Source organism: Lepidochelys kempii, chromosome 24 (assembly GCF_965140285.1).
Source record: "Lepidochelys kempii isolate rLepKem1 chromosome 24, rLepKem1.hap1, whole genome shotgun sequence".
NCBI lineage: Eukaryota > Metazoa > Chordata > Testudines > Cheloniidae > Lepidochelys > Lepidochelys kempii.
In genome coordinates, this window is record NC_136403.1 from 1953023 (window position 1) to 1967907 (window position 14885).

Genomic DNA, 14885 nt, shown 5'->3' on the forward strand with positions numbered 1-14885 from the left:
ATTAACTATTGCTGCTGTTATTAAAACAACGGAAGAGGGAAACCCCAAACCCTGAGACATGGGGAAATCACACGTGCTGAGAGGCAGCATGGGATAAGGCACTGGACGGGGAGTCAGGAGATTGGGGTAAACCCCATTTGTCATTTGTTACCATCAGCCGTGTCCTGCAGTCCACGTAAGGTCCGGTCTCCACCCAAAGGGTGTCAGACGTTAACCACTGTGGTCTGATTAAAGCAGTATCACTCCCTATGCGTCGGTGGGGTTACACTGGTACAACGGTGTTTATACTTCCTGGGAGGGAAGGGGAATCAGGCGCAGGCGCTCCCTGACTTACAGAATCGTTCAGTCCCGGAATGCCTTGCACAACTCGAATTTTGCGTCGGTCGGAAACGTATACCCGACCATTACGCAAAACACAACCAAACAAAAAACCCCCAACCACCTTCTATTGCTAGTTTACGGAACCTTTTCCATAAGTGCGGATACGTGTAGGTCGGGTCTCGCGTAACCTGGGGAGCATCTGTACACTGGTCAAAGCAGCCTTCATACTGGTGTAACTGCATCCACATTACAGGCGGTACCGGTCTATGTTGGTAAAAAAAAATCCACCCTCCCTGCCCCGCCCAAACTCACAGAGCTACATGGGTACAGAAAAGACGTGTCGATCAAGACTAAGGGCTTGTCTGCACTGGCAAGTTTTGTCACCGAAACCGGCCTTTTGGCGACGAAACAGCAAGAGCGTATGCACTGCAATGGGACTTTTGTCTCGAAAAACGTGCAGTTTTGGCGACAAAAAACTTCCACCCCACGAGAGACTTTTGTCTGTTCCCCCCCTTTATTGTCGACAAGGAGCCAGTGTAGACACTGCTTCCGCCAGTATCCCACAATGCCTGCCCTGGGTGCTCTGCTCAGTGTTTTGATCTCCGCTGCCCTGCAGGCATGCGCCCCTCCCCTTTCAAAGCTCCGGGAAGTATCTGTGTGCTGTTCCTTTGGGGAACAAACCAAGAGCAAATCATTGGCATGCTCCTGTTCTGCCCTGCGCTAGGGACACAGCAGCAGGCAGACAGCCGGTGAGGGGGAGCGGGACAGACTGCTGGGCTGCTTTGCCATTCCTCAGCAGGGAGAGCTCACGGAGCTACTCACGATGCTGCTCGAGGCTGTGGGAGAACTCGGAGAGAATCCCAAGATGCGCAGCCATCAGCTCTTCCTTCCCACAACACGGCACTCTGGGATACATACTCCCGGTGCATTGCTCACCCTGTCGATGACGGTGTCCCCAGTGTGGACATGATCTGTCGACAGAGGGAGCACGGGTGAACACCCTTTGGTGATTTTTGTTTTGTCGACTTTTGAGTGTCGACATAAGTTTTGTCAGCTTAACTTGGTAGTGTAGACAAGCCCTAAGAATCAAAGACAGGGAGCCGAGTTCTGCTGTTAATTACACTGATGTAAACCAGGAGTAACTTTGCTGCTGTGAAACTGCTGCTATGTGAGATCAGAACCAGGCCAGTGATGGGCCTGTATCAAACAAAGCCAGCGGTACTTAACCATGGGCTTTGCTGATCCAGGCCCCTAAGCACTCAGACAACGAATTCAAAGTGTATTAGGCTCAGGGTTGTAAAACAAAGGTGTCTTGGGTTCATCCGTTTATCTCAGTTTATTGTTTGAAGGCATTAGGTGTGTCCCTCTCCGCTCATTAAGTCAAAAGGTTCCTAGAACTGGAGAAATTCAGACTTACTCATTTTATTAATTTACCTAATCTATTTGCTTGTATTTTGCAATAGACAGAACTGCAGTGATCAAGTTTTAAATGATCTTAGTAGCCAAGGAAGGCACAAAAGGCTATTAGTCCTAAATCCAAACGAGTTTCCTTGTTACAGCCCAAGATGGTGTATTGAAACTGGATCCCCTGGAATCTGGCTCACTTGTTCTTTTACACCGAAACGAAGCTGAACTTAATCATTCATGTCAGTGGGTCACCAAAGTTATGGTGACTTCATTTCTATTAACAGTGAAAAGATCTGGATTCTTACTCTGGTTTATTAGGGAGACAGCATGGTCCAGAGGCCAATGCACTAGACTGGGACTGTTGTATTAATATAAATGGATACAGGGGTCTAAAGAACCAAAGATGTAAACGTGACCCTGAAACTGTCCAACCCTAAACAGCTTGAACCGAGGTTTGGGGTTTGGTATCCAGTGATGACACCTGCTGAATACCAGGGCACGCCCGCCAATAGGCATCTTTTAAACCTCATATTAAAGATACAGAAAAGAAGGAAAAACCTTTGAAATGTAAGGTATTAAGTGAGGCCTTTGTCTTCACAACATCCCTTGTTTTCTTTTTCCAGAATCTCAGTATAGATGCTTATGCAACTGTGACATTCCTAAGCCCTATATTCTGTGCTACAGGCCAGGAAGCCTGGAGGAATGGAACAAGCTATGTCTCTCCTCCAAATCATCTTTTTGGTTCTGGCTTTGTACAGCCCTTAGCATAATGGGGGCCTGGTCCCGGGCTGGGGATCCTCAGGGCTACTGCAATCCAAATAACTAATAATAATTTTTCCAATCGTGAACAATCTCCAGGAACCTGAGAGAACCCCCCAAAAACTATAGGGAACTTAATGAAACAGAACCAGCCATAGCAAACAAGGCTATCACCTTTTCCATCATTACAACAGAAACAGTCAACCCCTCTTCCCATCTAGTCATAAAGGAAGAGAGGGTGGCCATGACCCCCTTGAAGCCGATTTGAGACCTCTGGAGGTTGAGAATTCATGATTTAGTCTATAGCATTACTGATAGACAGGTTTATACCATCAATAAAAACCTATCTACACAGGAAGTCAATTTAGCACCATTCTAGCAATGGCTTGGTTTTGGCGAGTGACTATAGACAGATGTTATAGAAAGAGAAGTGAGGTGTAGGGGAGCGAAAGCCCTTAATTAACCTTAATTGGGGAGGGTTCAGAAGAGAGACACAAGAATGATGTTTTTAGAAGACTGGGAAACCTGCTTGAAAGACTTGAGACGTCCAATCTGTTTAGTTTATCAAAACTAGGTTAAGAGGTGACTTGATCATGGTCTATAAGTATCTACCTAGGGAAAAGATGTCTGATACTAGAGGTCATTTTTGCTTTAGCAGACAAAAGCATAGCAAGATCCAATGGCTGGATGTTGAAGCTAGACAAATTCAAACAGGAAATAAGATGCAATTTCTTGACAGTGAGGGTAATGAACCATTGGGACATCTTCTAAAGAGACACGGTGGTTTCTCCATCACTTGAAGTCTCTAAATCACGACTGGAGATTCATAAATTCATAGATTCATAGATATTTAGGTCAGAAGGGGCCACTATGATCATCTAGTCTGACCTCCTGCACAACGCAGGCCACAGAACTTCACTCACCCACTCCTGCGAAAAAAACCTCTCACCTATGTCTGAGCTATTGAAGTCCTCAAATCGTGGTTTAAAGACTTCAAGGAGCAGAGAATCCTCCAGCAAGTGACCCGTGCCCCATGCTACAGAGGAAGGCGAAAAACCTCCAGGGCCTCTTCCAATCTGCCCTGGAGGAAAATTCCTTCCCGACCCCAAATATGGCGATCCGCTAAACCCTGAGCATATGGGCAAGATTCACCAGCCAGATACTACAGAAAATTCTTTCCTGGGTAACTCAGATCCCACCCCATCTAATATCCCATCACAGGCCATTGGGCCTATTTACCATGAATATTTAATTACCAAAACCATATTATCCTATCATACCATCTCCTCCATAAATTTATCGAGTTTAATCTTAAAGCCAGATAGATCTTTTGCTCCCACTGCTTCCCTTGGAAGGCTATTCCAAAAATTCACTCCTCTGATGGTTAGAAACCTTCGTCTAATTTCAAGTCTAAACTTCCTGGTGGCCAGTTTATATCCATTTGTTTTTGTGTCCACATTGGTACTGAGCTTAAATAATTCCTCTCCCTCTCCGATATTTTTATCCCTCTGATATATTTATAGAGAGCAATCATATCTCCCCTCAGCCTTCTTTTGGTTAGGCTAAACAAGCCAAGCTCCTTGAGTCTCCTTTCATAAGACAAATTTTCCATTCCTCGGATCATCGTAGTAGCCCTTCTCTGTACCTGTTCCAGTTTGAATTCATCCTTCTTAAACATGGGAGACCAGAATTGCACACAGTATTCCAGATGAGGTCTCACCAGTGCCTTGTACAACGGTACTAAAATCTCCTTATCCCTAATGGAAATACCTCTCCTGATGCATCCCAAGACTGGATTAGCTTTTTTCATGGCCATATCACATTGGCGGCACATAGTCATCCTATGATCAACCAATACTCCAAGGTCCTTCTCCTCCTCCGTTACTTCTAATTGATGCGTCCCCAGCTTATAACTGAAATTCTTGTTATTAATCCCTAAATGCATAACCTTACACTTCTCACTATTAAATTTCATCCTATTACTATTACTCCAGTTTACAAGGTCATCCAGATCCTCCTGTAGGATATCCCTGTCCTTCTCTAAATTGGCAATACCTCCCAGCTTTGTATCATCCGCAAACTTTATTAGCAAACTCCCACTTTTTGTGCCGAGGTCAGTAATAAAAAGATTAAATAAGATTGGTCCCAAAACCGATCCTTGAGGAACTCCACTGGTAACCTCCTTCCAGCTTGACAGTTCACCTTTCAGTAGGACCCATTGTAGTCTCCCCTTTAACCAATTCCTTATCCACCTTTCAATTTTCCTATTGATCCCCATCTTATCCAATTTAACTAATAATTCCCTATGTGGCACGGTATCAAACGCCTTACTGAAATCTAGGTAAATTAGATCCACTGCGTTTCCTTTGTCTAAAAAATCTGTTACTTTCTCAAAGAAGGAGATCAGGTTGGATTGGCATGATCTACCTTTTGTAAAACCATGTTGTATTTTGTCCCATTTACCATTGACTTCAATGTCCTTAACTACCTTCTCCTTCAAAATTTTTTCCAAGACCTTGCATACTACAGATGTCAAACTAACAGGCCTGTAGTTACCCAGATCACTCTTTTTCCCTTTCTTAAAAATAGGAACTATGGTAGCAATTCTCCAATCATACGGCACAACCCCTGAGTTTACAGATTCATTAAAAATTCTTGCTAATGGGTTTGCAATTTCATGTGCCAGTTCCTTTAATATTCTTGGATGAAGATTATCTGGGCCCCCCGATTTAGTCCCATTAAGCTGTTTGAGTTTCACTTCTACCTCAGATATGGTAATATCTACCTCCATAGCCTCATTCCCATTTGTCATGCTACCATTATCCCTAAGATCCTTTTTAGTCTTATTAAAGACAGAGGCAAAGTATTTGTTTAGATATTGGGCCATGCCTAGATTATCCCTGACCTCCACTCCATCCTCAGTGTTTTGCGGTCCCACTTCTTCTTTCTTTGTTTTCTTCTTATTTATATGGCTATAGAACCTTTTACTATTGGTTTTAATTCCCTTTGCAAGGTCCAACTCTACTTGACTTTTAACCTGTCTCACTTTATCCCTACATGTTCTGACCTCAATAAGGTAGCTTTCCTTGCTGATCCCTCCCATCTTCCACTCCTTGTAGGCTTTCTGCTTTTTCTTAATCACCTCCCTGAGATGCTTGCTCATCCAGCTTGGTCTACAACTCCTGCCTATGAATTTTTTCCCCTTTCTTGGGATGCAGGCTTCCGATAGCTTCTGCAGCTTTGATTTAAAATAATCCCAGGCCTCCTCTGCCTTTAGATCCATAAATTCTTCAGTCCAATCCACTTCCTTAACTAATTTCCTTAATTTTTGAAAGTCAGCCCTTTTGAAATCAAAAACCCTAGTTGCAGATTTATTTTTGTTAATCCTTCCGTTCAGTTTGAACTGAATTAGCTCATGATCACTTGAGCCAAGATTATCCCCTACAACCATTTCTTCTATGAGGTCCTCACTACTCACCAAAACCAAATCATTTCTTCTATGAGGTCCTCACTACTCACCAAAATGGCACCCCCTCTAGTCGGTTCAGCAACTACTTGCTGAAGGAATCCATCAGCTATCGCACCTAGGAAAATCTGAGCCTGATTATTATTACTAGCACTCATCCTCCAGTCTGTATCTGGGAAGTTAAAGTCTCCCATGATCACACAGTTTCCATGAGTATTTACTTTATTAAAAACCTTAAAGAGGGCTCTATCCATATCCAAATTAGATCCCGGCGGTCTATAGCTCACCCCAAGCACTATCCCAGGGGAGGCTCGAGTAGTTTTCTTCCCCAATGTCATTTTTGCCCAGACGGACTCTGTCTTATCCATTCCATCGCTTCTTATTTCTTTACATTCTACCTCCTCAGTGATAGACAATGCTACTCCACCACCTTTACCTTTATTTCGGTCTTTCCTAAACAGCACATCCCCTTCAACACCCGTAGTCCAGTCATGACGACTATTCCACCCTGTTTCTGGTCTCCCTAGAATATCTGCTTTCACTTCCTGCACCAGTACCTCTAGTTCCTCCATTTTGTTACCCAGGCTCCTCGCGTTGCTGTACAAACATCTTCATTTTTGCTGTTTGGCCTCGCTCACATTCTGTACCCTATTAGGCACGGTCATTCTACAGCCAGTATGACCTATTAGACTGGTATCCACGCTGCCCTTCCTCCTTATAGCCATTCTCCTACCCATTGCTGTATCCTCTCTTACTTTGTTTTCTTTCCTCTCAATGCTAAAATCCGGCGTGGAGATTACCTGGACATCTCCCAACCATCTCCCCCAGATTCCTAGTTTAAAGCTCTCTTAATCAGTTGTGCCAGCCTCCATCCTAGAAGTCTGTTTCCTTCCCTACTCAGATGAAGTCCATCCCGAGAGAACTGTCCTCTGTCCATGAATGCCTCCCAGTGGCCACACATCCCAAAGCCCTCCTTATAGCACCACTGCCTAAGCCATCTGTTGATAGCCATAATCTTGTCACGCCTTTGTTGCCCTTCTCTAGGAACAGGCAGAATCCCACTAAAGATCACCTGAGCCTCAATTTCCTTAAGCATGTTCCCCAGCCTAGCATAGTCTCCCTTAATACTTTCCAGCGAGAATCTAGCCGTATCATTTGTTCCCACATGAAGGATAATTAGGGGGTTCTTTCCTGCTCCCTTTAGGATCCTTTTCAACCTCAGGTCTACATCCCGTATCTTAGCACCTGGAAGACAGCACACCCTCCTATTCTCTGGATCAGCTCTGGTTACAGGCCTGTCTATTCTTCTCAGTAAAGAGTCCCCAATCACATAAACCTGCCTTTTCCTGGTGATGGTGCTATTCTCCAGTATATCCCCTGTTCCCTCTGGCTGCAAGTTCTTTCCATTCCTATTCTCCCTTGTAATCCTCTTCAACCCATCCTCTATCCTCCTGGGGCTCATATTTGGTATAGTCTCCATTAACTCTTCCCCTTTTCCTATAGGACTAGCCACTCTTCTCTTCTTCCTTGCCCTTCCATCTTCAGTGATTACCTGCTGAGCCCCTTCTTCATTTTCCAACTCTGCAAACCTGTTCTTGAGCTCTATTTCTCCTCCACTAGCCCGTCTTTTCCTCTATCTGGTTCTTTTAGTCACATGCTTCCACTGACCACTTTCCTCACCCAGCAGTCTCCCCGCAGAATTCCTCAGTCCTGCTTCCATCTGCAAGTCTGAGCTTTTCCCTTCAGATACCTCATGTCTTTGCTCCATAACCTGCTCAAACCCCTTCCTAAACTCAACCAGACTTTCCACCTGCATCTCCAAACCTCGGATCTTTTCCTCCATCAGCTCTAGCAGACGGCCTTTCATACAGACAAAACTCTTACCTGGTACCCCCTCCAGGATCATGGACATACGGCAGCTTCCACATCCAGTCATCTTCACTGTGTCTTCCACGACATGGGTCACTCCCACTGCTGCCTCTGTGTCTGTCATCACCTTCCCGCCTAAATCCTGTTAAGCTGGGAAACACAAACCACACCAAAACACCACCCCCCACAGCACAAACAAACCCCAAACAAGCACCACAAGGCAAACTCCCCTGACAAACTCCCCCTCAGACTCCCCTGTTTACAGCTCTGTTTGCTGGCTCCTGTGCCACTCCCTGACTGGCTGGCTCCCTTTCTAGGACCTGTAGTCAGAGAAGCCCCGGCCCCTAATCAGGGCTCAGCTTCTCTCCCAGCACAAAGGCACACGCGAGTTCACCCACAAATTATTGGCTGGATACAGGAATTACTGGGTAAAATTCTGTGGCCTGTGTTATGGAGAATGTTGGATTAGATGGCTCCTTCTGGCCTTAGAAAATCTATGAGTCAGTCAATAAGTGTGGCAAGGATATTTTCCATTGGAGAAGGCAGTTAGTGGACATGTTTTAAAGACTGATACATGTGCCATTTGACCTTCCAGTCATAGAATCATAGAATCATAGAATATCAGGGTTGGAAGGGACCTCAGGAGGTCATCTAGTCCAACCCCCGGCTCAAAGCAGGACCGATCCCCGACTAAATCATCCCAGCCAGGGCTTTGTCAAGCCTGACCTTAAAAACTTCTAGGGAAGGAGATTCCACCACCTCCCTAGGTAACGCATTCCAGTGCTTCACCACCCTCCTAGTGAAAAAGTTTTTCCTAATATCCAATCTAAATCTCCCCCACTGCAACTTGAGACCATTACTACAGCACAGCTACAGACTAGGGACCGAATGGCTAGGCAGCAGTTCTGCGGAAAAGGACCTAGGGGTGACAGTGGGGACGAGAAGCTGGATATGAGCCAGCAATGTGCCCTTGTTGCCAAGAAGGCCAATGGCATTTTGGGATGTATAAGTAGGGGCATAGCGAGCAGATCGAGGGACGTGATCGTCCCCCTCTATTCGACATTGGTGAGGCCTCATCTGGAGTACTGTGTCCAGTTTTGGGCCCCACACTACAAGAAGGATGTGGATAAATTGGAGAGAGTCCAGCGAAGGGCAACAAAAATGATTAGGGGTCTGGAACACATGAGTTATGAGGAGAGGCTGAGGGAACTGGGATTGTTTAGTCTGCAGAAGAGAAGAATGAGGGGGGATTTGATAGCTGCTTTCAACTACCTGAGAGGTAGTTCCAGAGAGGATGGTTCTAGACTATTCTCAGTGGTGGAAGAGGACAGGACAAGGAGTAATGGTCTCAAGTTGCAGTGGGGGAGGTTTAGGTTGGATATTAGGAAAAACTTTTTCACTAGGAGGGTGGTGAAACACTGGAATGCGTTGCCTAGGGAGGTGGTGGAATCTCCTTCCCTAGAAGTTTTTAAGGTCAGGCTTGACAAAGCCCTGGCTGGGATGATTTAGTCGGGGATCGGTCCTGCTTTGAGCCGGGGGTTGGACTAGATGACCTCCTGAGGTCCCTTCCAACCCTGATATTCTATGATTCTATGATTCTAGGATTCTACTCCTTGCTCTGTCATCTGCTACCACTGAGAACAGTCTAGAGCCATCCTCTTTGGAACCCCCTTTCAGGTAGTTGAAAGCAGCTATCAAATCCCCCCTCATTCTTCTCTTCTGAAGACTAAACAACCCAAGTTTCCTCAGCCTCTCCTCATAAGTCATGTGTTCCAGTCCCCTAATCATTTTTCTTGTCCTCCGCTGGACTCTTTCCAATTTTTCCACATCCTTCTTGTAGCGTGGGGCCCCAAACTGGACACAGTACTCCAGATGAGGCCTCACCAGTGTTCAATAGAGGGGAACGATCACGTCCCTCGATCTGCTGGCAATGCCCCTACTTATACATCCCAAAATGCCATTGGCCTTCTTGGCAACAAGGTCACACTGTTGACTCATATCCAACTTCTCATCTACTGTAACCCCTAGGTCCTTTTCTGCAGAACTGCTGCCGAGCCAATCGGTCCCTAGTCCGTAGCGGTGCATTGGATTCTTCCATCCTAAGTGCAGGACCCTGCACTTGTCCTTGTTGAACCTCATCAGATTTCTTTTGGCCCAATCCTTCAATTTGTCTAGGTCCCTCTGTATCCTATCCCTACCCTCCAGCGTATCTACCACTCCTCCCATTTGGGGGGGGGGGAATCCAGAGAGACAAAAGATTCTCGCCTTGTGCCAAAGCTATTAAAGGGGGTGGAACAGAACAAAGGAGGCTGACATCATGAGAAATCCCCTAGTTACCACCTGAGCTGGAACTGACAAGGACTGTACCAGGGGAAAGGATTGGGCCCAGACTAAGAAGAAGTCTAGTCTGTGAAAGAAGCTTATTGGAACATCTGAGGGAAATACTTTGACCCAAGATCAAGGCAAGCTGAACATTACGGTCTGTGCTAAGCTGTCTTTGTTACCTTACAGAGCGTGCCAAGGAAGGGGTCGAGCCTGCAAATTGAGGTTCCTGAGGCATACCCTTGGAGAAATAGAAAAGGCTGCACAGCACAGTGGGTGGCATTGAACTTTATATCCAAAGGATGATGCACTTGACTGAAATGCCCAAAGATTTTATCATGTGCTGCAATGACTTTAGTTTGGCAACTCATCCACACACGGCTGGCAGAGTCTCCAGTCGATGCAAGACTTTGGCATTGGGACAGGCGGAATGACTTTGCATTACTGCTCCGTTCCCATGCAATGCCTGGAGTGTGCTTGGGGGATCGGGCCCTGGGTGGACAAGGCTGGGCTGCCCCTTCCGGAACGAGTGGAGGGAAGAGGGCCGTGCAATCCTCCCACCACGAGAAGGAATTATTGGAGCAACTTCCGGTTCTTTCTTTCAAGTCTCACAAGTTTTACTGAAGGCAGGAAAAAGCTGGCAGGTGACATGGCTCAACAATGCAAAATGCTGGTTATGGAGAATGTATTTCTAGTGGGGAAAAAGGTCCATCTCAGAGAATTCAGGGCAGGTGACAAATTGCTCTTTTACCAGATGTGTTAAAAGAGGCCAGGCCAATAGGGGCTAATTGCTGACTTTGTCTCAGTTTTGCTCCTATTAAGATAACGAGGAACACTGCTGTGAAATGCCGTCCATTTAATAAGCCTTGGGCTGATTTCAGGGGCGTAACCATCTCCTCCTTTGCAAGAAACTATTCCCTTAGAAAACTGTTGAGAAAGGAGTAGTCCCTAGGGAGACGCAGAATGGAGGGCAGAGCAGATATTTTATGGGTTTAAAAGTGTGTGCAAGAGAATGAAGAAATATGGGCCATTACCCACCGCCCACATGTACAGGAAGCAGAAATTGACCTGGAACATTGCGTTCTTGGCTCGAGAACTAAAGGCATTGAGTCATATCTTAAGCTGTGTAAAGGGGCATGGATCTATTGAAGTCAGTGGGCCAAATCCCCAGTTGGTGTACAGAGGCATGGCTCCATTGAAGTCAATGGGCCAGAGAGCCCCCAGCTGGTATTAAATCAACGTTGCGCCGTTGAAATCAATGAACAACATTGACTTATAGGAGTCGAAGATCTGGCAGCGTTTTCAACCGAGCCTACTTGAGATCCCGCTTTCATAAAGCCAATCTGCTATCCATTGACTTCCTAGGCAGGGGGTGTCTTCTCTGCACCCCAAATATAGTAGAGAAATCCTTCAAAGTGAGGTTCTACCCCCGCCCCGCCCCGCTGTTTTTCTCTTCCTCTTCATTTGTTTCTGAAGTTCTCACAACCTTTCCTTTGCATTCAGTTCAGACTGGTGTTAGGAGGCCCACTGTGGACCAGATTTACAGATTAAACATCTCTTGTCTGACAAAACTTGGTTTTCACCTTTGCTGGTGACCAACCTCCCTGGACACAGACTCGAAGAATGTATTTTCAGTGGCTATAACTCCCTACACAACATCCATACGGGCGTTTTGCAATGACATTGATGACCAGTGAGGCACTGGCTTTTGAGACCCCCCCGTAATGCTGTTTGGGGAACTAGAATGCACATACCAGCCTCAGGATTCCTGCAACCCTCTGCACCGCTCTCTGTGCCCCTTGTTGGCTGGTTGCACAGAGCAAACGCCCAAACACCGCCTTTGAAGCGACCCTGGCAGGCGTTACTTTCTGTACAGGTTCCAGAATTCTCGCCTGGGCGTGCCGGGCGTGGAGCGTTGCACAAGGCTCCCGATATCATTAAAGAAGGAAACGATAACGCTGCAGTCTAAGGGCGTGGTCTGCGCAAGACTCAGCTCAAGGAGGGTATAAAAGCATCTGATCTCTGTGCTGTATTCACCACACCTGACTGATTGTCTCCTCTTCCGCACTCCGAGACTCGGGTAAGTCCGTTTATGATAAGTAGCCCTATTATTTATTTATTTGAACCACACGCCAGCTTTTCTAACCAACTGCCTTGTATAGTGCTTTATAAACAGGGGATATTGCCGGGCTGCTTTAGGGGGATCACGAAGCAGGACCCCCCGCCCCCCCCGCCCCGAAGCAGGGATAGGAAATGCTGCTGCAAGTAAAGGATATTCTCCAAGGCACACGGAGAGGGCTTTAGATTCTATGTTTGAACATCAAGGGGGGCAGACGCAGGGCTCATGGGAAAGGTAAGTCAGGGAGCATCCAAAAGCCTGCTTTCCTCAGGAAAAGCTGCCTTCATGGATACACTGCTGGACTAATGCTGAGGAGAGCTGGGGTTAATTCCCACTCTGCCATAGCCTCCCTGAGTGATTGTAATCACTCTGTGCCTCAATTCCCCATCTGTAAAAGAGGATCAATAATCCTTTCTCTGCCACATCCCCACTTAGAGGCAGGGACGCTCTATGTACAGCACCTAGCCTAGTGCAATGGTGGCTTGATCTCAGCTGGGGCCTCTCCGAGCTATTTGAAAACCAGTGATAACATGATACTGTTCTTGGTACCTTCCGAAAGACTGGACAAGCGTCGATCAAGGCGGACCGAGACAGAAGGGAGAGTTCGTTCGTGTGTTAACTGTCATCCTGTTTCAGGTTCCCTAGGCACTCAGCGAGATGACGAGCAAGCTGGAAAAAGCCTTGAATGACATTATCGAAGTATACCACAAGTACTCTGAAAGTGAGTGCAGCGAGGATGATTACCTGCAGAAGGATGAATTCAAGAAGCTGCTCAAAAAGGAGGCCAACTCATTTCTGAAATGCACTCTGCCGGTAAGCTGAGACATGGTGCTGTCTGTGGGAGGCGTTGGGAGTCTCCATGATGGTGATTTACTGCCCCTGGGGATCTGGCCTATCATTTTTCTTTGCTTTACTTCTCTGGGAGACAGTCACCACATTAGTGGCCCGAGAGTCAAGTGGGGCAGTAGAAGTTAATCTGAAAGCAAATGCTGCTGAGCATCTATTTATGCTGCTTTAACCCAACGTTTGCTCCACTAGCGTGGAGAAGAACGCTGGATCGATCGAGAAGAAACATATCCAGAGACCAAGAGATACTGAACTTTATTCTGGACCTTCTCTCTTCCCGTCTTGGCAAATGCCTTGATGGAAAAGCTGGCAGAGCCAGTAAGGACCAAAGAAATGGTTGAGTAGCCTCAGAGAGATGAATGGGGATTTCATGGTACACACGGAGGGTTTTCTCGAAGCACTTTCAGTTTCATATTTTCTCTGTCAGTGATTAGCAGTCAGCTAACTCCCCCTGAAAGACACTGGGAGCCGGGTGTCTAGCAGCCCTTTGGAGCTTTGAAATCTCTCCCCACATCCAGAGGTTGCAGAATAGTATTTTGCTGTTAAAAGTTGCAAGGAGGGTTCACTGACAACCACTGGGAGTGCAACCTCCTACCACCGTGTTGCTAATGGATGCTTCTTTTTACTCTTCCTTCGTTTGCAGTACGGGATGGAAGAAGCTGACTACATAGAAGACCTGTTTCAGAAGGCCAACAAAAACAAAAATGAATGCCTCCATTTCGAAGAGTTCGTTACCACCCTGGCGAAATTGGCCATACATGCTCACAATATGTCACACACGGCTGTGAAGCAGGGTGAGGGGCAAGGGCAAGGACATGTGCATGGCCCCCATTAACTTGGGCCTGAGCATAATTCTGGCCCCGCTCCTGGAAGCTCCTCTGGGCACGGGTGTCATGGCTGTGGCACTAACCTCAGCGATGACCCTAACCACCGAAATCAGGGAGACCCTTTGAGTTAAAACGAGATGAGATTTTGTAAATATCGAATGTAACCAGAGAATCTTTGCCTGTTTGGGCTGATAATGTAGCAATAAAACTCTCCTCCAATGCACTCCCCTGTGTCTGTTTGCCGTGTTCTTCAGTCTCCTGACAATGGTGTAACAATGGTCCTACTCACGGCGTATGAGAGCTAGTGTAAATGGGGGTGGGAGAGGAAGGGTGGCCTGGCGGATAAGATAAAAGCAGTAGTCAGGAAGTCTGGGCTCTATTCCCAGCCCAGGACTGCGAGCCAGGACTCCTGGGTTCTACTCTCACATTTGCCACTGACTCAGTGGGTAAACTTAGCCAAGTCATGTTGCTTCTCATCTGACTGCTCTGGGAGGAAGGATTGTCTGGTGGGTAAAATGGAGGTTCTGGGAGTCAAGACACATGGGTTCTATTCTAAGCACCAGCCAGGAGTCCTGGGATCTGTTCCCACTTCTGCTCCACTCTGACGTTGGGTAAAGTTAGGCAAGTTGCTTCCCTTCTGCATTCCTCAGCGTTCTCCCTCTGCCGAACGGCAAGGCAGAAGGCTGTAGGAAACGAAATACAGCTGAATGGCGCTGAGGCTGGGGCAGTGAGAGCGGGTCATTAAACATGACACACTCATGCAATGCTGTTCAAATACAGGCTAATGCCATAGCAGGTTGCATTCGCACCTTGGTCGTTCAAGTCCTCGCATCGGACTCACATTAGGGACCAACCGGGACCTGGTCCGATACAAGGGTGAGCAGAGTACAGTTAAGCCCTAGGCATAGCTGATGGACAGCAAGTCTCCTGCTTCCTGCAAGAGGGCAGA

The 14885-nt window shown here is 46.7% G+C and overlaps 1 protein-coding gene across 2 annotated transcripts; it reads left to right on the forward strand.

Annotated features, from left to right (window-relative positions):
• The first annotated feature begins 12190 nt into the window (after positions 1-12190).
• On the forward strand, positions 12191-14140 carry LOC144929846 (protein S100-A7-like). 2 transcript variants are annotated; one of them, XM_078850462.1, is made up of 3 exons: positions 12191-12224; positions 12900-13076; positions 13753-14140. In XM_078850462.1, exons 2-3 carry the CDS (start codon positions 12921-12923, stop codon positions 13942-13944), a joined length of 348 nt encoding a protein of 115 aa, XP_078706588.1. In that variant the 5' UTR covers positions 12191-12224; positions 12900-12920; the 3' UTR covers positions 13945-14140. The 2 variants fall into 2 exon arrangements, with proteins under 2 accessions (XP_078706588.1, XP_078706589.1); XM_078850463.1 differs by lacking the exon at positions 12191-12224 and having other exon boundaries at positions 12696-13076.
• Positions 14141-14885: the final 745 nt, after the last annotated feature.